The following is a 26,195-nucleotide window of genomic DNA, read 5'->3' on the forward strand; positions in this document are numbered from 1 at the left end:
GACTGGTCTTTTCTTTTCTCTCTCTCTCCTGAAGCGATGTCAAAACTTGAATAATCACAAGACTACCAAACAATCACATTTGACCTGCCACTAAGAAGGAATTATGTACTTGCTTTTATTTTAGGTCTCTAGTAATACTTTAAGACCATAAAGTTGTCACTGATCAGGGAAGCCTGTTCTGATGCACAGAAATACGGAAGTTATTTTTATTTCTAACCTTTCCCTAATATTGGGGTATAGCAGGATCTTAGAAAGCTCCTGCTTCCCCTAACATGAACCTATTTTCCAGGTCTATACAAAGGATGGCACTAGCTACATTTTCACACAGGGGATGCCTCCTGAACTATATCATTAATTCTCGTTGCTTAATAACTAATACAAATTCAAGGTAGTATTATTAGCACAGGAAGATTTTCATCATTAATACATGTAATATATACAATATATTCATAGTATATGCACTGGATAATAGGTACCACACGAAACAGTGAGATGTGACCTTTCTCCATATGAAAGCTACAAAGTGGCTATAAAGTCTGGAGACAAAGGAACTATTATTCTATATATTATTGTCAATAGGCAAGTATGTTTTCAGACTTCATGGCCCCCTGTAATCATGTAAAGAGCCAAAATAAATGAATAAAAGTATCAATAAAATATGATCCCCAAATAAATTATTCAAATGTATATTAAACCCACATAATGATACGTACGAATTTGGTGCAAAAACTAGCTATGGTAGCAATCTGAGTTACTCAGAGGAGCTTCCTGAGAGAATCAAGATTTTTTAAGCTGGATTTTGTTGTGATGCATAGCCAAAAATATAGCCTTCCTGGACAGCGTAAAGGAAAAACTGAGTGGTGACTTCCCATCTGAATAGAAAGCAAGAGTATATTGATTTAAATGGCCCTGCAAGAGAATGACTTAATTAGATGTGTGGAAGTAGGTTCACAGATAATTTGGATTCACACTGGCCTTAGGAAGGGTGTGGAATTGCTCCTCGCTGCACTGGCCCCCTTCACTGTGTTCCCACGTCACCTATAAATGCTTAAGTGCCTCAGAACTTGGCAGTAATAACCAAAACCAACATCTATTCTCTACTTATTGGAAAATCTATCCAGAGCAGTCAAAAGGCTGTCTTAAAATTCCCATCAAATCCTACTGAGAGCATTATTAAAATGTTCTCTCTTTCTGAGAACACTGTGACATTTTGCAGATGCCTGATAAAGAAAGTGTCTAAGAAAATAAAATGATGTACCTGTGGTTACAAAGCAGGTTAAGAGTTGGCTAGGAAAGCCCCTCTCAGAAGAGGGGCTGTTTCCTGGAAGACCCTTCCTGACTGCTTTACCTACTGAGGTAGAGGAGTGCTACCAGCAAGCACACTGGACTGCAAATCAGGGGACCAAGGTCTACACTGCTGTGTGATTTGTGAACTCTCTTCTATTCTTTGAATCTCAGTTACTTTATTAGTGAAATGAGGAATATGGATTAGATAGTCCCTTACAGCAATAAAATCCTGTGACCATGACAAACAGTATCTCCAGATATCTGCTTTCATAAGGCAGCCTCTTTCCATTAAATCAACTGAAATATAAGTACAATAACACATGAATGGTTGCAATACAGGGTATATTAAGCAAATTTTGTCTCAGTCCCAGATAGACAATGCTGACATAAGAGATGCAAGACCACAGAGACAATAAAACAAATATTTTTTTAAATTAAACAACAGAATAGAAAATAACGTGCAGGTATTGTTTGTAAGCAAAATGTGAAATATATACCATGGATAACTGATGGAGATGCATAATTAGACAGAGAAATACCCTGTTTTCTAGTTTGTTCCTATGTTGAGTTTCACAGAGGAAAAGAGATTTCACAAGCAACTTACATTTAAAAAACAAAAGTGAAAGAAGCAGGACAACCCAGCTCGGCGAAGTCGTGGAATGATTTGACAGTGAATCAGAGGCGACTGACTGAAGGAAACGAAAGAAGCTGTCTATCTTTGGCTGCTCTTCATGAAGCAAGTTTTAAAATTAAATTTCCAAGCATCCTTGAAAAAGTACAATAAATGGGGGGGAAAATCATGGTTTCTTGGGAGAAACTAACAATCTTTTTCTGACTCTCTGCTAAAGAGCAGAAACTTTCCTCCCTAGTATAATATCTGCAATTGTGCAGGCAGTTGAAAAGACTACACGTGGGCAATTCAGTGAAACACAAGAGCAGCAGGCAACAGAGTTCAGGGAATCCAGATCATAGCTGTCTTTGAAACAACACCTTACATTATTCCAAAGGCAGTCACTTCCAGGTTGCCAACAACTCAAATTATTTATAGTAGATTGATTTATACACTTAACCCAACGTGAGAGGAAATATGTCTAATTATATGCAAACATCTTTAATATTAGGGGTATTATACTTGGGAGACCTTCATTGCCAAAAACACGTTTTGCCAAATATGATTTAAGAAAGAGGAGGAGGCTACGTGTTTTCCATATCTGACCCTATAAAAGTACCCTTGGAATGAGTATGATTTGTCTCTCCTCATAGAGCTTCAAGGTAAGCGTGTGTGAGGACAGGGCGCTGTCTGAAGGGCCAGCAGGGATTCCTGGCTGCCCGCACTGCCCATGGCAGCCCTTCCAGGGAATTACCAACTTACTACGTGGCAATTTTAATTAGATGTTTTGGTGTTCCCAGTCATTTCCTGCTTCTCAATTCAGAATCCTTCATGCTATTATTGGGAATTGTTAGCATTTAATACGAAGAAATTTGCTCTTTTTCTTACAGTTCTGACCCACTTCAAGGTTGCATCTCTAAGGTAAGATACTGATTTTTCTCATTCCTCGCAGGGAGCAGGAAATCTGCAGTGGCTTGGAGAGAGGTCGGGGGCGGGGGGTGGGGGGGGGTGGAGGTTATAAAATAAAAGCATTTCAATTTCATGGCTGTTCATGCTTCCCTTGAAAAACTCTGAGGGAGACTTTAGAAACTGGTTCTCATTAATTTATATCTTTTGCAATAAATGAAATGCTTTCTCAGAATCTTTAGGAGTTTTTAGGTACAATTTTTTCCATTTCCAGCATTGCAGTTTGTATTTTAAATAACTGAATTACAACATGCAATACAACATTTCACAGTGTTGCTGTTCATTTACAGAGAAAATGTATTGGGTTGGCCAAAAAGTTCGTTCGTGTTTTTTTCCGTAACATCTTAATGGAAAAGCCTGAACAAACTTTTTGGCCAAACCAATAAATTTCCTATACACAGCTTTTACTCACCACTGTATATAATATAAAAAACCTTGAGATGCTGTCTAAATGGATTAATAGAATGGATTGAATCCTTGCCTTGGAAAAGTGGCTGAAATCTGCATATTGTTTCACACTCTGTAAAATGGACATTTAAAAAAATATAATATGAAAAATGTGAGCATTTTTAGCAAGATAAAGGATTTTAATTGTGCTATCCAAATCACTGTAGTTTGAACAGAAAAATGTTGAGAAGATTACCCAAGTGCTTTTGAGCTTTCCTTGAAAAGATATCTTTTTAAACAGTATGGAGGTTCCTTAAAAAACTAAAAATAGAACTACCATATGACCCAGCAATCCCACTACTGGGCATATACCCTAAGAAAACCATAATTCAAAAAGAGACATGCACCACAATGTTCATTGCCGCTCTATTTACAATAGCCAGGACATGGAAGCAACCTAAGTGTCCATCGACAGATGAATGGATAAAGAAGATGTGGCACGTATATACAATGGAATATTACTCAGCCATAAAAAGAAACGAAATTGAGTTATTTGTAGTGAGGTGGATGGAGTTAGAGTCTGTCACACAGAGTGAAGTAAGTCAGAAAGAGAAAAACAAATACCGTATGCTAACACATATATATCGAATCTAAAAAAAACAAAACAAAAAAACAATGGTTCTGAAGAACCTAGGGGCAGGACAGGAACAAAGATGCAGACGTAGAGAATGGACTTGAGGACACGGGGAGGAGGAAGGGTAAGCTGGGACGAAGTGAGAGAGTGGCATGGACATATATACACAACCTAACGTAAAATAGATAGCTGGTGGGAAGCAGCCGCATAGCACAGGGAGATCAGCTCGGTGATTTGTGACCACCTAGAGGGGTGGGATAGGGAGGGTGGGAGGGAGGGAGATGCAAGAGGGAGGGGATATGGGGATATGTGTATATGTATAGCTGATTGACTTTGTTATACAGCAGAAACTAACACACCATTGTAAAGCAATTATACTCCAATAGAGATGTTTAAAAAAAAGATATCTTTATTATAAAATAGGTTATATATGATCATTATTCACAAGATTGACGAATGTTAAAGTGGCAGGAGACAGATCTTGAAAAGAAAAAGTTTTCTGAAAGTTTTATGAGAATACTAGTAATAAAGCAAGAAAACATAGGTAATAACATTTTATAATGCCTTTGAGAAATACTAAAGAGAGGTGAAGAAACTGAGTTTGTCAAAATTATGACACAGGAACAAGAGAAGTTGATGTAAAACAGGATATTTTTAACTGAACAATGCAAAACAAGGCTCCTCACATTTCTGCTTTCCTTTATTAGGTAGTCCTTGTAAATCCCAAATCTAAAATGAAAAGGTTTTCACCAGGTACTAAATAGCTCCTATAACTTTAGCAACGTATTTCTATTGATGTTTTAATTTATAAAGCCAACTTTGGTACTTCCCCACACCCAGCATGTGTTCTAAGAGGTGTGAAGGGTGCCGTAGAAGGAAAACACTCCCTGTCTGCAAGGTGCTTATAATCCAACTGGAAGATAAGAACTACAAGTGAAAGAGCTGGAGAAATCCTGCAGTCATCTTAGCATGGTGTTCTGTATAAGCTGATGATAGGAGGCTTCTTAAGATTAATATGCAAATGAAACAGAGAAAGGAGCTACAATATCATATAGTAGATGAGCCAGAAACAATGGTCTCTTTCCAAATGCAAGAATAAGCATCTATCACCACTGGCACAGAACACGGAGACTGACATTTCACCTCCAGCCAAGCCACGGAGTTGACCATACCCAACAAGATGCTAGCGCTCAACTTGTCAAGGAATAATGTCGTGGGTTTTTTTTTAACATGAATCGAATGGTCCAGTTGCTGGTTTTCTATAATGTCTTTCCTTCCTCTGCCAGGCAGTGTCTTTGATTTGGCTGCCATCAATAACCCACAGCCATGAGTTCGGACGCTGAGATGGCCATTTCTGGGGAGGCTGCTCCTTACCCCCGAATGCCTGAAAAGCAGCGCACGGAGGCCCAGAATAGGCCTTTTGATGCCAAAAACACAAACTACGTGGTAGACCCTAAGGAGTCCTATGTGAAAGCAACCCTGCAGAGCACAGAAGGAGGGAAGGTGACAGCCAAGACCGAAGCTGGGGATGTGAGTAAAACATCTGGAGGGGATTAGACTGGGCCCCATTGCCAGTTAGGGGAGCTGACACTCCTTTGTCGACCTGGCTTCTCTTACTTGACTTGACAGATAGTAACTGTAACAGAAGACGAAGTCTTCCCCATGAACCCTCCCAAATTTGACAAGATCGAGGACATGGTCATGATGACCCACCTGCACGAGCCAGCAGTGCTGTACAACCTCAAAGAGCGTTACACAGCCTGGATGATCTACGTGAGTTTGTTCTCACGGCCTCTGCTCATGCAGGTGGTTAATATTTTGAAAAATAGTATGTTATGAAGGTCCCCGTGAAATAATTATATTCTTTTTTTTTCCTTTACGGTGCAGGCCTACTCGGGCCTCTTCTGTGTCACCGTCAACCCCTACAAGTGGCTGCCGGTGTACAACCCCGAGGTGGTGGCTGCCTACAGAGGCAAAAAGCGCCAGGAGGCCCCGCCCCACATCTTCTCCATGTCAGGCAATGCCTATCAGTTCATGCTGACTGGTGAGTGGCTTGACTGTTTTTCATACAAATTATTTCACCACCTATAATCACAAAATGGAGAAGTTAAAAAGACCTTTAGAAATACTCAAATCCAACCCCCTAGTTGCACACAAGAGGTGACTAAAGCACAGAGAGGTACACGTTGTCAAGTGGGGATTAAAACTCAGTTCTCCTGATTCTACCTCCACGATTTTACCAGACTATGCTACTACTCCAACCCTAATAAGTTTGTTTACAGTCTCCTTGCTTAGACATACATGATTTTAGATATTTAAGTAACAAAAAAGGTTAAATTAACAGCTGAATAGTATTGTCTGAATAGAAATGAAAAACACATGCTCAATCATTTTAGTACCTAAGTTTCCTGTTGATTTTGAATTAGATACTTTAAGAAGTATTGTTACGTCTTTAAAGTCATCAGAACCCATTTCAGAGATAATAGCCTCTCTCTGAATGAAAATGGTATTCCGGGACACTGCATTCAAAAGGAAGTTGTCAGTTTCCCCCTTAAAAGAACTTTATTCTGATTGAGGCGCCCTCTCTTACCTGATCTTTCTTTGACCCCATAGGATGCTTTTGGGAGGCTGATCAGAATTAGGGTTGCAGTCTGGGACCTAGAGACAGAGATGTGTGTGTGTGTGTGTGTGTGTGCGTGCGTGTGCGTGTTTGTGTGTGTGTAATTGATCCATTTAGAAACTAAATCTCAATCTTGGCCTGATTAACACTATTTGGAACTATGAAATACAGTCCAAATCCTTAGCATATTGTGCATTTTTCAGTCATATGCATTCATCAGCAAAGAGCAGGCCGCTGGAACCTACAGATGACAACTAGGGAACGTGTCTCTGGAAAGGATTGCTCTTTCTTTTAAACCAGAAGGACACACTTCCTATGGGGCGTAAGGAGTCTAAAATACGACACATTTTAATGTTTCTCTTCCCCAACTTACGAGACATAATAACAATACCACGTGTAACTTTACAATAACATATGGAAAAACTCCACTGAATGTGACACTTACACTCAATGCCCTCAGTGTTTCCCTATAGAAAGTTTTGTTTGTGTAACTAGTAGATATGCTGATTGTCCACTGTCTTTCTTCTAGATGGAGAGAATCAGTCTATCTTAATCACGTATGTATTATTATTCTGAGACTTATTCCTATTTTATTTTCACTGGGAAAATCACAATCCAAAAGAAGAAATTAGTTCACGCCCCATACTAAAGCAATGGCATAATCAGCCTGGAACTAAATATTGCTATCACTTATTATAGGGCTCAGATTGCATCCAAATATAAAATAACAATGTCCCAAATTACATCGTTCGCTAGTCCAGTCTTAAAAGTTCCAGAGCTTTCCAGGGATTGGGAGATATAAAGCACCATGTCCACACACGGCCAGAGCCCAGTACTGGAGAGTGAGCACACACCTTCTGAAGTCTGGGCACTTTGCGGATGTTACCAGTGGGTCATTTCCAAGGCCTACTTGAGGACTGTCTATTCCTTCAAAGACCTAACTTGGGAATATCTTTAGTCTAAGGAAGCTGAAGAACACTTTAATGTTCTTCAGAGAGTTGCTTTGCTTCAGAGAGTTTCTTACTAATTGTTTCATTTACTACATAGTGCTTGAGGAGCTGCTTCTCGGACCCCTGAAGCCCGGCCTCAGCACCTAGAAGAGAGCCTGACACATTTTAAGCACTCAAGAAATAAGTGCTACATGATTAATGATCGACTGCCTCAGATGCTTATCAGTGCAAAGCAACAGAAATAATATGGGCTAAATATGGCCTGAAGAGAAAGATCTAGGGCACTCTGACAAAGACATATAAAGACAGGCACATAAGACAGTAAATGCTAATGGAGGAAGTAGTTTCCTTTGTCACAGAGCTTAATTTCTCACACATATTTGATCACTGCTTGACAGCAGAGAATCCGGGGCTGGGAAGACTGTGAACACAAAGTGTGTGATCCAGTACTTTGCAACAACTGCAGTCACTGGGGAGAAGAGGAAGGAGGAACCTACTCCTGGCAAAATGCAGGTGGGTCTGATTGCCACGTCAGAATCCAAGCTGTCAAGTAAGAAACTCCCGAGCCCCACATGTGAGGACTGCTCTTGCCTTTGCAGGGAAGTCTGGAAGATAAAATCACGAATGCCAACCCCCCGCTGGAGGCCTGTGGCAACGCCAAGACCGTGAAGAATGACAACTCCTCTCGCTTTGTAAGTCTGTGGCTCACAGAAGGGTTTTCTCAGGTGTCCTCTCAAATGCCAGAGAAGGCTGTCTGAGTTATTAATTCAAGCTCTTGTTACTCGTGTGCTAACAGTTTTGTATATAACATCGTCTTTTTCACTTGCAAGGGTAAATGCATCAGGATCCACTTCCTTAGCACGGGGAGGCTGGCTTCTGCTGATATTGAAACATGTGAGTAACAGGACCTCCTAAATAGAATCCAAGAATGACAAATGACGGTTGGGAGGAACATCGTACAGCTCCTGCTGAGCCTGGAGCCTGTGAAACACCAGTCACTGCCAAACATGCCCATGGGTAATGCCAGGCTTAACCAGAGCCCACAGTGCGCTTCACCCACTTCAGTCAGGAGCCAACGGTGCTCTAGAAATTGCCAGGAGTTGCTGGGCTTATCTGAACGATGCCAGCCTCAGAAGAAATTTCAAATTTTTCTAAGAAAAAACTAAGACTTGGGGTATATAACTTGGGTTTAGTGTATGTGATTTCTTCCTAGTGTGAGCCTTGATAAATGGTGCCCTTAGTAACCCCTCTGTTATAAAGCGAGAAGAGACCCTGAGGAGGAACAGGTTATCAAGAATCAATTATATTTGAAATGTCAAGAATCTTCTGTATGAGAAATGAACATGTGTTGAGCCAGGCAACTTCAGTTTCCTTCTAGAGGTGGCAAGAGCAACCGCAGTGGTAGAGACGTAATATGTGATACCTCACGGGACCATTCAGCTGAAATCTCATGGGGCCAGTGAGATTTAGCTTATGACCCCAAGTTCCAAAATCATTCCAGGCACTTTATCATTTTTCCCTCTAATCCAATGTCTACTTTCCATTGCAGATCTTCTGGAGAAGTCTAGAGTCACTTTCCAGCAAAAGGCAGAAAGAAGCTACCATATATTTTATCAGCTCAGGTCTAACAAGAAGCCAGAACTAGTTGGTATGAAAGAGCTTAAATCTTTATTAGCACACCTTCTAATGGAAAACATACACCCTGAATTCTATGTACCCAGAAATGCTCATGATCACCACCAACCCACATGACTATGCCTTCGTCAGTCAAGGGGAGATCAAAGTCACTAGCATTAATGACGCAGAAGAGCTGTCGGCCACAGACGTAAGTTACACATGCAGTTTTTTAAAAATAAGTCATTGTGCATGGAAATGACGACGACAACCTGCTGTAGGTGTGAATAAGGACACAGTATAAGTTCTTCTAAATAAGTTAGTGTCTTGTGCCCTAATTCTGCCCTCTCATCTCTCCTGGCAGAGCACCATTGACATCGTGGGCTTCTCTTCTGAGGAAAAAGTGTCCATCTTCAAGTTCACGGGGGCAGTAACGCATTATGGGAACATGAAATTCAAGCAAAAGCAGCGTGAGGAGCAAGCAGAGCCAGATGGCACTGAAGGTACCAAATGAACCTCCAACTGGGTTAAATGAGAGAATATAGGCAAATAAGGCCACTCCAAACCCATGTCTCCTTTGCACCTGAGCATCTGATGGCCACATACAAATTTAACCCCACACAGGAATGATTCATTCCTTACTCTGCCCCGAGGAGCTGTGGGGTCATAGTAGGTCACGTTGGATGTCTGAATTGTGTCTCTGCAGTTGCTGAAAAGGCTGCCTCTCTCCAGGGTCTGAACTCTGCTGACCTGCTCCAAGCCCTCTGCTACCCCAAGGTCAAGGTCGGCAATGAGTATGTCACCAAAGGCCAGAGTGTGCAGCAGGTAATGGCACAACCTCTGTGAATCTCACACTTCCCAGGCCTTCAGGACACGTCTTTAATAACAGCAACGATCATTACTCTGCCTATGAAGGTGTACAATGAAGTGGGAGCCCTGGCCAAAGCCGTCTACGAGAAGATGTTCCTGTGGATGGTCACCCGCATCAACGAGCAGCTGGACACCAAGCAGCCCAGGCAGTTCTTCATCGGGGTCTTGGACATCGCTGGCTTTGAGGTCTTTCATGTGAGTTGTTGGCATCAATGACAAGCCCCAAAGCACCCTTCCGCTTTGTGTCTGCTTTGCTGAGTCTCCACTGGATTTTCCAAACTCACTCAAACTCTTTGCTATTCGAAATACCCAGCTCAACAGCCTGGAGCAGCTGTGCATCAACTTCACCAACGAGAAACTGCAACAGTTTTTCAACCACCACGTATTCGTGCTGGAGCAGGAGGAGTACAAGAAGGAGGGCATCGAGTGGACATTCATCGACGTTGGGAAGGACATGGACGCCTGCGCGGACATCCTCGAGAAGGTTCGCTTCCCTTTCTCAGATCACAGATCACACTGCTGACCCGTATTTAAAAGAAAATCATAACACTCGCTGTATACTCTGGTAAGAGATTTCTACTTGTAACTAAAACCAGGAAAATTCCTTTGCCAACTCCAAGGTAGGTATTCTGGTAAAAGGAGACTGAACCTTTTCTAGAGAGTCCAGAACTCTACATTTCCCCACAGTGTGCAATGCAAGCCTGATACTTAAGCCATCTTTCCGTATAAAAGAGCTCTGAGGAGAGCATGTTTTACTTCTTATCTCTTTGTCAGCCCTGGAGTCATCACTGCTGGCGTTTGAAATTGGAATTTTTGTGCTTTAAAGAAGAGGCTCTCGGTAGTGTCAAAGACTTGCCACAAGTACTTTTAGTAAAACTGCACATTCCCCTAATCTCACTCCTAGCAATACTTTTGGGAAAGTGTGGGGTGGAGCCTTGGAATATCTGCATTTTTACCAAGTGCTTCTGACACAACCCATCTGCAAGTCACACCTGGAGAAATATTGCTCTAAGGCCTTTGGGGCAAAGACACAAACTCCACCAGAGCTCCTTCCTTGTTTATCTTACTCTCCATCATATCCCAGAGCCCAACACCACACCCGGATCTTGATAGGTACCTGATAAATATTTGTGATTTAACAACTTCTGACCAAAGAAATGAGTTCTCACTAACTGTAAAGAATGAAATGACGAATTTACTCAAATAGGATCATTGTGTTCCACATTATTTCTACAGGCAGACAAAATTCAAGTGTCATGTTCCTTTTCATTCTCTCAGCCTATGGGCATCTTCTCCATCCTGGAAGAGGAGTGCATGTTCCCCAAGGCCACAGACACCTCCTTCAAGAACAAGCTGTATGAACAGCATCTTGGAAAGTCTCCCTGCTTCCTGAAGCCCAAGGCGGTTAAAGGCAGGGCTGAGGCCCACTCCTCCCTGGTGCACTACGCCGGCACCGCGAACTGCAACATCACTGGCTGGCTGCACAAGAACAGGGACCCCCTGAACGAGTCGGTGGTCGGGCTGTACCAGAATTCCACAGTGAAGATTCTGGCTTTCTTTTTCTCTGAGCAAACATCTGAAGCAGGTAATTATCAACAGAATTAATCTTTTACTTAATGTAGAAAACTGAGGCAGAGAAAGCCTGTACTAGGAGTGCTTGTGATTTCTCTTCCCCTTAGAGGGTGGCGGTGCAAAGAAAGGCGGCAAGAAGAAGGGTTCTTCTTTCCAGACCATGTCAGCTGTCTTCAGGGTACAATCTTCACTTTCTCTCTCTAACTAGGCTCAGAAGTTGAATTGTACTTTACTATGTGGGGAAGGGTAAATAATCCTGCAAGGATTCTAGCGCTCAATGCGGCTCCAGGAGACAGGTCAGCAGGTAGTGGTAGCACTGACTCTCGCAGGAAGGTGTGGGGTAGCTTGGAAGAGATAGCTCCGGATATAGGAGACACAGGTGCCAGGAGGTCAGAGTCAGTATGAGATGGTAAAATTCAATATTGGGGCCGGGAAATAAGGTCATCTGACACTTAAAAGCTTCTTCTGGGAGAAGATTAAGCAAAACATGAGATTTTCTTTGGGAGCGTCCAAATGGGGTAAGTGCTTAGGTGTATATTGGCATAAAACTGAAATGAGTAGATTCTGAAAGGTGAGGATAGAAAAATAGTGGTAGGATTGGGAGGCTGATCTAAAGAAGAAAATAAGAAATCAGGTGTGATTAAGAAATAGCTTTTTAAGGAAAATTTACTTATCTTTTGACAATCCTATCTGGAATAACTGAAGTTCCAGTTATTCTGAAAAATCAGGATTTCCATAGGGTGGAAAACCTCTCACATTGGCAATATGACTGTCCCTTTTCTGCCAATTCCCAGAACAAGGCATTAAAAGGCCCCTTGCTATGAAACCAGCAGGAAGACACAGCTAAGCATGTGCTAGAGAAGCAGATACAATTGAAAGTTGGGTTAAGAAAGAAATGGGAGAGCTGGAAGGAGATTTTGAGTTTTTTGTAAATCGGACCACATTATCCAGGCAAAAGATTATGGGTAGAGTATTTCCATATGTTAAAGTGCCATAACTTTATAACATACGCTAGGAAATTCAACAGGAATGAATAACCACTTCAACAGCGAGTTTATAAGGCACAAAGATAGGGAAAATAGAGATATTTCCAGCGATAACCCTCTGCAAATTCAATCTGGATACTAATCATTGAAATTAGAACAGTATCATGGATCATGATAATTATGTCTATAAATATGAATGTACAAGAACAGTGCATTTTTAACCAAATATTCATATGGTTCCACAGGAGAATGTGGGTAAGCTGATGACTGGCCTGAGGAGCACTCACCCCCACTTTGTACGGTGCATCGTCCCCAGTGTAACCAAAACCCCTGGTAAGACACTTCTGACATCCAGACAAGCTCTAGTGTGACTGCTCATTAGACTATTATATGGACAATGTATCTCTTTTTAGGGTTCATGGATAATGAGCTTGTCCTGAACCAGCTGAGGTGTAACGGTGTGCTGGCAGGCATCCGCGTCTTCAGTAAGGGGCTCCCAAGCAGAATCCTGCATTGCAGACTTCATATACAGGTCAGACTTCCGCACTGGGAATTATGTTACAAGGTTCTTGTTATTTCATTTTTCAATGAAATGATCCTGTCCTTTATAACTTCTATTAAAATTGAAGAGCAACGAATTTAAAAGACTTCGTATCGATATACCAAAAGTTTGACACCCTTTGAATATACAAAGACTAGATAAAGACATAGATATGATTGCTTGTTTATCTGTGTTAGACTACCCAACAGTTAAGTCGTTTCTATACTGAGGCAGGAAGATTTCTTGTTGGTGACAACAGCTGTATCATTTATTTGTTTGGCTCAAACAGATACAAGTTATTAAATGCAAGTGCAATCCCTGAAGGACAATTCACTGACGGCAAGGATGCTTCTGAGAAGCTCCTTGGGTCCCTCGACATTGACCACACCAAGTACAAATGTGGTCTAACCAAGGTAATAGTCTCTAAGGCCCACCAGACACTATGCCTGTCCCTTTGGAGGCTATGTAAAGTTTCTGATCTGCAACTCTGCCCATGCACAGGTCTTTTTCAAAGCTGGCTTTCTGGGGGTACTAGAGGAGATGCGAGAGAACAAGGTGGCCCAGCTGGTTATTCAAACCCAGGCCAGGTGCAGAGGGTTCTTGGCAAGAGTGGAGTACCAGAAGATGGAGGAGCAGAGGTAAAATAGGAAACGTTACTAAACCCCATCAGCCTAGGCCTTTTCATTCTGTTTCCTGTTATACCTGCCTTTGAACATTTCTGTTCCTATCACAGAGAGCCCATCTTCTGTATCCAGTACAATATTCGTGTCTTCATGAATGTGAAAGACTGGCCCTGGATGAAGCTGTATTTCAAAATCAAGGTCCTCCTCAAGAGTGCAAAGACAGAGGAGACGCCCACCCCGAAAGGTGATGAGGAGACCAAAGAAAAGCTGGATCAGTCAAGCGCAAAATTGAAAGAACTTGAAGAGAAAATTGAAATTCTGATTTGAGAAAGAGAAAAATGACCTGCAGCTCCAGGTTCAATCTGTGAGTATCAGAAGCCATTGCTTGCAATCTGATGCTAGAATTTCGATTCAGCAGTTGCTAGGGGAGAGTCTAAATTCCACCTTATTAACGGACTGATTATCAATCTTTCTTAATTCACAACTCCTCAGAATGTTCCATAAAATTTCATATACAATATTACTAAAAAGCTCTGTGGTAGGATTCCTTTCTGTTGACAAGGGAAAAATAAAAGCATTTTTCCTTTCCCCCTGTTGTTTCTCCTAGCAAAATATGGGCAGTAAATAAAGTGATCTTTGTTCCCTAAGATTCTCCCTGCTGAAAAATGCAAATAAGAGCAGCGAAGAAAGAACAATGTTGACAGTGAAGAGCGAGGAGACTTTATGATGAGAACGTATCAACTCGAAACCCATATTCTGAATTTTAAAATCTATGGTCCCCTGGCAATTTCCCTCTCAACTATGTCTTGAGAAAGTCTCTAGGACCTAAAAGAATAAGATCATTGCAAAGATAATGGCAATGCTTTCTATAAATAGTGTCAATTAGGCAAAGCATGAGAAATAGTACTGATGTTCTTGTTTTGATGTCCCAAGAAATATCCAGAGGCTTGAGAAGAAATATTTGATCAACACCACTGTCTAACCCATTTCTGTGACCCAAATGACAAGAAAATTTCAGCTGCCACCACTGAAATCAACAACAGAAACATTAAAAGCTACCCTCCAGTTCTCTGAATTCAGAAGGGAATCTGCACTGGTTCCAGTGGGCGCACAGGTTTTAGACACATAACTAGAAAAATTAAAGAAAAATGAATTATAAATACCTAGGCTGGCACTGTGACTTCCCTTATGGTTTATGGAGACAAAGGTTTTCCAAATTGAGGAGGGGTTCATCACATCTTCAAGAATCAAGAGATAATTGTATGGAAGTTAATTTCTCTCAGTATAATATGATCCAAGTATAATCAGTATAACTGATCTAAGTATACTCCTCTCAGTATGACTTCTTTTCAACATTACTCTGTCAACTACCCATTTAATAAATATTTCATGAAGTTCCAAGCATTAGGGATACAACTTTGAGCAAGAGACATAGTCCCTGCCCTCAGAGGATTTATATGCCAACTCCTATTTCTTCTCCTGAGAAACACGTTTGCTACTTCTCTTGCACCACCTTCTAAAATGTTCCGTTCCCCTTAGTTCTTCCGCATGCTCCCATTAATTCCACCCACTCTGTCACTGTAGCATGTGTCTCCCCTTTAATTCACTTTTCTGCTAAATACCCAACCATTTTCTTTGCTTTCCATATACTAAACTTTTCTGGAAAATAATATTAAATAAAGAAAACTAACTGAAATTATATACCAACACATTAAACACAGGTTATCATGCAGGGGAGTAAAAAAATTTCCTTGACCGTCTTGGTTCCTTGGCTGGGTCTGAAAATTAAACTGATAAAGATAGATTGACAGGAGAAAAACAAACAAATTTTATTTAATTTTTATGTGTACAAGGGAGCTTTCACAAGAGAATAAAGACCTAAAGAAGTGACCAGAGCATGGAGCTTTTATACCCTTTAGACAAAGAAATGATAAATGTGTGAAGAATTGACAAGACAAAGGGGTCTGGACTGGGATAGTAAGTGCTGAAGAAATAACTAGGAAGATAAGGGTTAGTTTAACAAGGTTCGTTTACACAGCCTTCGCAGTCCTAAATTCCCTACCTCTTGTGATAAGAATGTCTTCTTTCCTCCCAGTACAGGGAGGGGACCTTCCACATGGAAGTTTTATGACCTGTTTCAGGGAAGAAGGGTGAGGGGAATGGGTCAGGGTGGGCTTCCTATTTCTGCTCTTTTCTCAAACTCCTCTAGCTTAAGATATTCATTATGCCAAGGTACCATACTTTGGGATAGTGTATCCTGAACCCCATCATTAATAAGTATAATTTTATTATAAATTCATCAGGAATTATGACCAATTCCTTTTTTAAAAATCTCCAGTGCCATAAGTGGAGTGCCCAATAAATATTTCCTAAATGATGGAAAGCTAATAAAAATTAACCTAAAGCTTTAAAGCACAATTTGTTTGGTTTCAAAATCTTAATAAAATCTGAAAATGTCCACAGAACAAGATCTAAAAGTGTCTACTGTCCCTTCTCAGGAAGCAGATACATTGGCTGATGCAGAAGATAGATGTAACCAGCTGATCAAAACCAAAATCCAGCTCGAGGCAAAGATCAAGGAAGTGACTGAGAGAGCTGAGAATGAGGAACAGATCCACGCTGAGCTGACGGCCAGGAAGAGGAAACTGGAGGACGAATGTTCAGAACTGAAGAAAGACAAAGACATAGATGACCTTCAGGTGACACTGGTCAAGGTTGAGAAGGAGAAACATGCCGCAGAGAACAAGGTATGAAATGTATTTGTATACAGCATATAGAGACTCTGCCATCTAACTAAGCTGCTTTAGAGCAGAGATAATCTCTTCCTTAACCCTTCTAGGTGAAAAACCTCACAGAAGAGATGGCAGGCCTGGACGAAGTCATAGCTAAGCTGACCAGGGAAAAGAAGGCCCTCCAGGAGGCCCACCAGCGGACCCTGGATGACCTGCAGGCAGAAGAGGACAAAGTGAACACCCTGACCAAAGCTAAAGCCAAGCTAGAGCAGCAAGTGCATGACGCAAGTCTAGGATTATCAAGGAAATTATTTTCTTCAAAGGGAAGCTAAGCAATCCTTATGACTCAACATTATTTATATTTAGCTTGAAGGATCTCTGGAACAAGAAAAGAAACTGCGCATGGACTTACAGAGAGCCAAGAGGAAGCTGGAGGGTGACCTAAAATTGGCCCAAGAATCCACAATGGATATAGAAAACGATAAGCAGCAACTTGATGAAGAACTCAAAAAGTGAGTATGAGAGAATTCAATTGTAACCTGCTCGTTGTCTGGATCTCAAAAATATTACTTCACAGCACACAGAAAAAAACAAATAATGACATCTTTAACTTTTGTATTTAATGAAAATGGTACAGTACTGACTTGTAAAACATGCACTTAGCACTTCCTCAACACCAGCAGTACAAAAACGTTCAGTTACACATAGAGAAGAAGACTGGCAAGAAGACAGAGTATGAGCTAATGTGTTGCTCTCCTAACAGGAAAGAGTTTGAAATGAGCCGTCTGCAAAGCAAGATTGAAGATGAACAAGCACTTGGCATTCAACTGCAGAAGAAGATCAAGGAGTTACAGGTAAGTCCATGATTTCCATCAGTCTCATTCAACATGACAAAATACTAACACAAAGGAGCTAACGTTGAGCTTTTCCCCACTGCCAGGCCCGCATCGAGGAGCTGGAGGAGGAGATCGAGGCAGAGCGGGCCTCCCGCGCCAAAGCAGAGAAGCAGCGTTCGGACCTCTCCCGGGAGCTGGAGGAGATCAGCGAGTGGCTGGAAGAGGCCGGCGGGGCCACTTCGGTCCAGATTGAGATGAACAAGAAGCGGGAGACCGAGCTCCAGAAAATGCGCAGGGACCTGGAGGAGGCCACCCTGCAGCACGAGGCCACGGTGGCCACGCTGAGGAAGAAGCACGCGGACAGTGTGGCCGAGCTGGGGAAGCAGATTGACAACCTGCAGAGGGTCAAGCAGAAGCTGGAGAAGGAGAAGAGTGAGCTGAAGATGGAGACTGATGACCTTGCTAGCAACAGGCAGACTGTCTCCAAAGCCAAGGTACAATCATGATTTCAGTCTTAAAGAGATTTCTGGAGGACAGGTGTGAGTGAGCCTTTCAAGAATCACTAGTACCTGGCAGGAGGAGACTATGGCAGGAGGCTGGTCGCAGGAAGGGCAACTCCCATGTGATGGGGCCACGTGCTCCCTCTTTACAGGAGAATAGCTGTCCCCGAAGAATATGCATCCTGAAAACTCAAGTTCTTTCCAATAAAAAATACAATTCAATGATGTAGTTCGAAATTTTTAAAACGCCTCACCTTGACTAGGCTTTTTGTTTTTCCCTTAAGCACAAATACATAATCTGCTTCTCAAAGAAGTTTCATGAGCTGAGTCATCAAGTGTCACTTTCTCATATCACAGATAAGCCAACTGAGTAAAGGCTTAGTTTCACAAAGCAATTTCGTGGCAGTAGGTTTAGACTATGTGTCTTGTTACTCTTTCCATCACAAACCAAGGCCTCAGTTGTTGTTGTTTTTTTTTTGTAAAGGTAGTGTATTCTCAAAATAAATGAGTATTGCAGCTCCTATGGAATGCTTAGATTATTGCACATTTCTATGGTCCAAATACTTGCTTAAGATGCCGTTTACCACTTTTTGAATGCAGGGAAACCTTGAAAAGATGTGCTGCGCTCTAGAAGATCAAGTGAGTGAACTTAAGGCAAAGGAGGAAGAGCAGCAGCGGCTGATCAATGACCTGACGGCTCAGAGAGCACGCCTGCAGACGGAATCAGGTGGGCCATCCACCAGTGTTGACCTTGAATGATACATTTATCTTGGCTATCCAGTTGCTGAAAAACTCTACATTGAGTTACCTGAGCTCACATATGACCTCCCTGGGAGGTGCCGCTCATATGAACACCTTATTGACCACCAGCATGGACTACTTTCTTCCTTTCTGTCATTTTGGTTTTGGGTTTGTTTTCTTTTAAATAGAGACCCAGGCTCTTTTGTTTTTTAACACTTTAAAACAGATTTCACTCTCATCTGAAAGTTATCTAATAAAAAAGTGTATCCTGACAGTATTTACTTTTGCTTTTCAAAGTGCTTCCACAAGTTAATTACCTTTTTACCCTCATTAGTCTGTGTAATGTTATCCCCATTTTAAAGATGTTGGATTATGGTAGTGATGAAATGACCTGTCCAAGAACGCTTACTCCAGTCTTTTCCCTGAAGTCTTGCCGATTGCCAGTAGCACCACTGTTAAGTAGGGAAATATTCAGGACCACAATCCAGCCAGGAGCATTCAAGTGAGGTACACAGACTTTTGATTATCCAGATTGGAGGGTCTCTGCATTTACTCCTCCCCCTATCAACTTGTCCAACTTTCTACCAAAGTTCTCCTCCCCAGGTGAGAGGTAACAAGATGGAAATTGTTTTGTGGGTCATTTGGACCATTAACGTAATAGGTAGATCAAATTGTTGGAGAACCACTTTACTCTTTCATATTCATTCAAATATTGTTCTTTCTAGAACAAAGCTCAAGTAAGGCTTTTATTATTGGTATACAGTTGATAAGTACACTTTATGAAAAAGAAAAACTGTATTCGCAAATAATCAGAACGCTCCCTGTAGTTTCTTTTCCTCATTACAGGTTTACTCCTAGTAATTTAGTGGTATGAAAAAAAAAAATTGAAAGCTGTGATTCTTATTAAATGTTAAAGAGATAAGGCTTCCAGGTAACCAGTTCAAAAATGGTGCTGGAAGTGTTTTCTCTCTTTTTAACATAATACAGTTGACCCTTGAACAACACAGGTTTGAACAGTGTGGGTCCACTTACACGTGATTCTTTTTTATATAAAAACGCACTACAGTACTAGATGATCCACAGCTGGCTGAATCCATGGATGTGAAAAAAGAGGGCTGACTGTAAAGTTATAAGCGGATTTGCAACCGCGCAGAGGGTCGAAACCCCTAACCCCGATTGTTCGAGGGTCAACTATATAGTGTATTTTCTGAATTATGGTGCTTAAAGAATGGGAGACAAATTTAAATGCCACTTAGTTTAAGGACTGATTAGTTATCCACAAACCAACTCGTCCTTGGGGTGGAAAGACACTTGATTGTTTCTTAATATAAAAATTCTTCCAGGATTTTCCTTCGAACATCATTTCAGAGAGAACTGCTCAAAGTCTCCTATTTTCCAAAGAATAAATTCGGTTTCAATCAAGTTTCAGTGAAAGGTAAACTAGTACAACACTGTTGCCTTACACAAAAAACACTGGAATGTTTTTTGTTGGTTTGATTCACATTTTTTTTCACATATTTCTTCACCAATTTCTACTGTGATCAAATAATTTAAAATATCTCCCCAAATCTTTTGTGTTGTTCAGAAGAGTGTAATCTGCCTCAAAGCCTTCCCTACTTCTCATTTTCACATAGACGTCCTCACCAGGGTTGAAGTGGAAATTGGTGGTTTGCTAAAATCCACACTCTCCATCATGTTTCAGACCCAGCTCCCTTTCCCTGCTCCAGTTTGTAATTTAGAGCTTTAATTTCCAAAGTAAAGTTGAGTTTTCTGGCTCTTGATCTTTATAGGTGAATACTCACGCCAGCTAGATGAAAAGGACTCACTAGTTTCTCAGCTCTCGAGGGGCAAACAAGCATTCACACAACAGACAGAAGAACTGAAAAGGCAGCTTGAAGAGGAGATAAAGGTTAGCCCTACTCACAGCTGTTGTTGTTTCTGTCATTTTCCTTGCTTTTGAGATTGTTTTCTGCTTACTTCTACAGATTTTCTTCTGGTGGCCTACAGGAGCTTAGGGACTAAACATCACTTTAAAGATATAAAATTAAGTCACCAATCTCTATGTTCTCAGGCCAAGAACGCCCTGGCCCACGCCCTGCAGTCAGCCCGCCACGACTGTGACCTGCTGCGGGAACAGTATGAGGAGGAGCAGGAAGCCAAGGCTGAGCTGCAGAGGTCAATGTCCAAGGCCAACATTGAGGTGGCCCAGTGGAGGATCAAATACGAGTTGGATGCCATCCAGCGCACAGAGGAGGCTGGAGGAGGCCAAGTATGTTCTAGAATTACCTAAAATGAAAATAGCTCTGTTAACAATCAAAGTGCACCTGATATTAAATACCACATGGGCAAATGTCCATTGCTCCCCAAATAAAAACCTAGGAAAAATCATGCATGACATAAACCTAAGCAAGAAAAACAAATACTCTAGGTTGTCTAGGGAAAGAAATTAAGTTAGAGGGTAGAAGGAAAAAGGACATAAGGCAAGAGGAAGCTGAATGATTATTTTTTAAAAGGGGAACTTCTGACATCATCCTATCCACACAGGTGTAGGTAGAATAAGAGTCAATTATACTCTCCCGTGCTGCTCCGCCCTCTAAGCCATTAATGGAAAAATCGGTCCAGGGTGACAGATATGTAAGAGAAAAATAATCAGACTTTAAAGCACAGCTCCCCCTTTTGAGATGTAAAAACACGGTTATTTGTAGAGGAAAAAAGAATACAGTGTTAAAGACTAAAAAGTAGACATTAAGCTCTGTAATAAGAAATAACACATATTGTTATTAAAGATCTAAATATTCAATGCAATCAAAAGTTCAAGACTGAACTTAAGAGGGAGACTCTTATTCAACAGAAAGTTTAAGGAAGGGACCTGCTCATTCAAGAGAAAGTTTAAGGAGAGATCTAGTCATTTATTCTGTGAATAATGTAGAGCCAGATAGGAATTATAATGTTTTGGTGGATGCCTTAGAAGAGTTTCTGAGAGACCATTCACTTCTATTGTCCTTATTTCACTTTTTAGGAAGAAGCTGGCCCAGCGTCTGAAAGATGCCGAGGAACACGTGGAAGCTGTGAATGCCAAATGCGCTTCCCTTAAGAAGACCAAGCAGCGGCTCCAGAATGAGGTCGAGGACCTCATGATTGATGTGGAGAGGACAAATGCCGCCTGTGCAGCCCTGGACAAAAAGCAAAGGAACTTCGATAAGGTAATTTCTGCACCAGTTTCTGTCTCAGCATTCAACATGTGATTAAGGATAGCCTCCCACCTTCCATGTGCCTATTCAAACCATCCGAGGGCTCTTCTCAGCAGCTCCTGCTCCATGAGTAGGTGGGGAGGAGGGGGGACTCCTGTGGTTTCTACTCTTCTCATTCATAATTAGTTTTCAGTCCCCGATCATCTCAACTCTGTTTGAAAGTTGTCAGAAGAAATGGTTTTCATCCCATCACACTTTCTCCACCCAATTTCTTGACCATTCCTTGCCCCTCAGCTCCTATCAGAATGGAAACAGAAGTATGAAGAAACTCGTGCTGAACTTGAAGCTTCCCAGAAGGAGTCCCGCGCCCTCAGCACAGAGCTGTTCAAGGTTAAGAATGCTTATGAGGAATCCTTAGACCAACTTGAAACCTTGAAGCGGGAAAACAAGAATTTGCAACGTGAGTACATTTTACCTTTTCTTCAACAAAAGATTTGAAAGAATGTTTTCCCTCACTGAATGCATTTTTACATTTTTATTTTTCACGAACAGAGGAGATTTCTGCCCTCACTGAGCAGATTGTAGAAGGAGGGAAACGTATAAATGAACTGGAGAAAATAAAGAAACAAGTGGAACAAGAAAAGTCTGAAATTCAGGCTGCTTTAGAAGAGGCAGAGGTAGACATTTTATTGTAGACTCTAAAACCATTCTGAGAGGAATTAAGATCTAATACATGCAAGAATAGGTGAATCAAGAGAAAAGAAAAATAATTTTTACTCTGGGTAATAAATATGAGGATGGAACACTGACCATGCATACAACTAACATAACCGGACATCAGGAACTGTGTGCTAGACACCGAGAAAACAAAGATGAGTAAGTTAAGGGCCCTGCCCCCATGGGCATTAGCTAGCTGGGGAGACAGAATTATGCAAAACCAACAACAACACATTGCAGAAATTTCTGTAACAATGGAATAAAGATGCGTTATAGCAGCACAAAGGTAGGAACTATTTCCTATCTCTAGAATACTACGCACTTCCGTTCCCTGCTAATGTCACCCCTTGCTGTCATTAAGGCATCTCTTGAACACGAGGAGGGAAAGATCCTGCGCATCCAGCTGGAGTTGAACCAAGTCAAGTCTGAAGGTGACAGGAAAATCGCTGAAAAGGATGAGGAAATTGACCAGCTGAAGAGGAACCACATTAGAGTCGTGGAGACCATGCAGAGCATGCTGGATGCTGAGATCCGGAGCAGAAATGATGCCATCAGGCTCAAGAAGAAGATGGAGGGAGACCTCAACGAAATGGAAATCCAGCTGAACCACACCAACCGCACGGCTGCTGAGGCCCTGAAGAACTACAGGAACACCCAAGCCATCCTCAAGGTAAATGGGCTCAGGAGATGGTCCCAGGGCAGTTGGGGTGACTGCAGCCCTGAGAACAAGGTGTCTCAATGATCGTTCATTCCACAGGATACCCAGCTCCACCTGGATGATGCTCTCCGGGGCCAAGAGGACCTGAAGGAGCAGCTGGCCATGGTGGAGCGCAGAGCCAACCTGCTGCAGGCCGAGATCGAGGAGCTGCGGGCCACCCTGGAGCAGACGGAGAGGAGCAGGAAGATGGCAGAGCAGGAGCTCCTGGACGCCAGCGAGCGCGTCCAGCTCCTGCACACCCAGGTGAGTATAACATAAAAGTAAAAAAGAAAGTGGACTGAAAATGATATTCTTGCTCAAATCTTAGTACTATCTAAAAATTTATGCATAACGTTTTACGGACGTTACAGTTTAAAATATGTAATATCTTTGGATTAACAATACTTTTGTTTATATGAACTGTGACATTCAGAGTTGACTGTCTTCTAAAAGTATATTGTCAACTCAGACAATTTATGGAACAAGAAAGGATACTAATTAGTTACCTTAATTAATTAGTTTGTGGGTTCATTAGAACATTGGACATTGTAATTTTGCTCTCATGTACTTAGTATTTCTAAATTTGATATTTTAAACAGAACACCAGCCTGATCAACACGAAAAAGAAGCTGGAGACAGACATCTCCCAAATCCAGGGAGAGATGGAGGACATTATCCAGGAAGCTCACAATACAGAAGAGAAGGCCGAGAAGGCCATCACTGACGTGAGCAGAGGGCCACACGGGGGTGGTCACGCTAGAATCTTGATGGGCTGTCTCAGCTCTCTCTACTGGTTTTGCTTTACTGCTAATTAGGCGGCCATGATGGCCGAGGAGCTGAAGAAGGAGCAGGACGCCAGCGCCCACCTGGAGCGGATGAAGAAGAACCTGGAGCAGACGGTGAAGGACCTGCAGCACCGCCTGGACGAGGCTGAGCAGCCGGCCCTGAAGGGTGGCAAGAAGCACATCCAGAAGCTGGAGGCCAGGGTGGGTCTCGCAGCCTGTTCACTTCCCAGCCTGTTCATGCTGCTAGTTACAGCCAAGTGGCTAAACACCTTTGTCCTCTTCCAGGTGAGGGAGCTTGAAAATGAGGTTGAAAATGAACAGAAGCGCAATGTTGAGATTGTCAAGGGTCTTTGGAAACATGAGAGAAGAGTGAAGGAACTTACTTAGTAGGTGACCAGCCTTTCCATATAATTCAAGCCTACTGCTTTCAAGAAAATAAAAATGAGTTGTTTTCAAACAATGACACTATTTGCTACCTCTTTCATTCCAGACTGAGGAGGACCGCAAGAATGTCTTCAGGTTACAGGACTTGGTGAACAAATTACAAACCAAAGTTAAAGCTTATAAGAGACAAGCTGAAGAGGCTGTAAGTACCTCCCCAGTGAGAGAGAAAGGTTCAGGAGCAGGGCCAGGATTTGTGGAGACTAAAGCTCATAGAATTTAAGAGGCTTTCGTTAAGGCAAAGAACACAAAATTGGGAATACAAAATTAGGTTTGAAAATGAGTATTTATTTAGAATGAAAAAAATCTTACCACTAATTATTGGAGCCTTAGAGATTCAGGTTCATTTCTTCTGAGACCTCTAGCAGTTTTCCAGACAAGGTAGTGTAGAAATGCTTCTTGGTTACAACCCACCTCCCTCCCTAACTAGAGCACTCTACTCCCAGCAATTGCCAGCACCCATAGGGGCTGTGCCAACGAGCACTCTGAATCTAAGCCTTATTTAAGTTCATGATGAATCCACCTCAGAACATTTCTCTTCCATTTGGCTGCAGTTATCTTTCTCATCCTGTTAATTCTAAAACCTTCCTTAAGGTTCTCCACACCCAATACTACCACAGTGCCTACTTTTTAAAGTTTGTTTCACAGAAACAAGGTTGATTCAAATTCCTGCTACTTTGATATCCCTGTTGTCACTGTAGCATCTTAAGTTTGTCAGGAAGAGAGTCAAGTGAGAGAGAATGAACAGGGGGTTGTAAGCCCACCAATACAGAGGTGAATATGTGGGATGCCCTGCCCCAAATAGGTGCATCACCAAAGAACAGAACCTTTTGCTTTCTCACTCATGAAGCAAATCCTATAGCTGCTCTTAGTAACAAAGGCAGTAAGAATCAGAAAATGTCAAATTTTCTTGTTCTCTCAAATGCATTTCTTTTCTCAGGAGGAACAAGCCAATGTCAACCTTGCCAAATTCCACAAGATCCAGCACGAGCTGGAAGAGGCCGAGGAACGGGCTGACTTTGCCGAGTCGCAGGTCAACAAGCGGCGGGTGAAGAGCCAGGAGGTTCACACAGAAGTCATAAGTGAAGAGTAATTCATCCAAATGCTGACAGGTGACCAAAGAAAGGCACAAAATATGAAGTTCTTTGTCACTGTCATATGTCATTTTAATGTCAAGGAAATAAATCTGCAGAGAATTTTGCAATCTAAAAATACATGTCTCTCTTAATTACAAGCTCAATAGTGCTATTAGAACTAATTCATTTATTCAACATTTGTTATGCTCCTACTGTGTGCAGTCAGAGACAATGACAAAAAACGAATGTGGTCAGGGAACCAACTTTAATAGAAGGCAAATGAAATGAAGTGCTCTAAGAGGATGCAATGGTGGTTAATGCATCCTCAATTCCATTCAACCAATTTTATTGAGTATCAAGAACGTGTCTGTACAGAAATTGGCACCAAGGATATGACAACCATCCCTGCTTTTGAAGAGCTCAAGCCAGCAAGTGATAGCAATTCAAACAGATGCTGGTACAATATGCGTACTCTGAGAGAAGCATGAAAACAAAGTGTGGTAATAACATAGAGTGAGAGGTGAACCTGGGGAATCCAGAAAGGTTTCTCAAGGGAGATGGAATTAGCTCCTAAAAGATGAGTAAATAGTTATCATGTGAAAGAGAAAAGGACATGGTCATTCTAAGAAGAGAAAACAAGCATGAGATTTCAGAGTAGTTGAAGCAGAGGCTCCATGAGCAAAGGGCATCCGAGAAGGCCAGAGATAGAAGCTGAGACCTGACTATGAGGGGTTCAGCCTCACACGCAGGTCTAAGGAATTAGGACACGTATCTAACCGGTCAAATTTCACAAGGAGGAGAGTTGACGCAATTCTGGCA

The 26,195-nt window shown here is 41.8% G+C and overlaps 1 protein-coding gene across 1 annotated transcript; it reads left to right on the forward strand.

The window, feature by feature from the left end:
- The first annotated feature begins 5,195 nt into the window (after positions 1-5,195).
- LOC103008713 (myosin-1-like) lies at positions 5,196-25,494 on the forward strand. Its single transcript, XM_057536607.1, is given in 41 exon segments — positions 5,196-5,414; positions 5,514-5,657; positions 5,772-5,928; positions 7,034-7,061; positions 7,853-7,967; positions 8,054-8,146; positions 8,285-8,348; positions 9,004-9,102; positions 9,176-9,279; positions 9,433-9,571; positions 9,775-9,893; positions 9,984-10,133; positions 10,252-10,422; positions 11,217-11,523; positions 11,618-11,688; positions 12,742-12,829; positions 12,910-13,010; positions 13,012-13,028; positions 13,327-13,450; positions 13,539-13,675; positions 13,771-13,984; positions 13,986-14,024; positions 16,159-16,407; positions 16,500-16,676; positions 16,759-16,904; positions 17,156-17,246; positions 17,333-17,722; positions 18,329-18,455; positions 20,260-20,378; positions 20,541-20,723; positions 20,725-20,738; positions 21,489-21,672; positions 21,955-22,120; positions 22,213-22,337; positions 22,739-23,047; positions 23,135-23,338; positions 23,674-23,799; positions 23,890-24,060; positions 24,145-24,249; positions 24,350-24,445; positions 25,241-25,494. Coding segments are annotated over 41 exon segments (5,820 nt in total). The 5' UTR covers positions 5,196-5,210; the 3' UTR covers positions 25,394-25,494.
- Positions 25,495-26,195: the final 701 nt, after the last annotated feature.

This window comes from Balaenoptera acutorostrata, chromosome 20 (genome assembly GCF_949987535.1).
Source record: "Balaenoptera acutorostrata chromosome 20, mBalAcu1.1, whole genome shotgun sequence".
Taxonomy (NCBI): Eukaryota; Metazoa; Chordata; class Mammalia; order Artiodactyla; family Balaenopteridae; genus Balaenoptera; species Balaenoptera acutorostrata.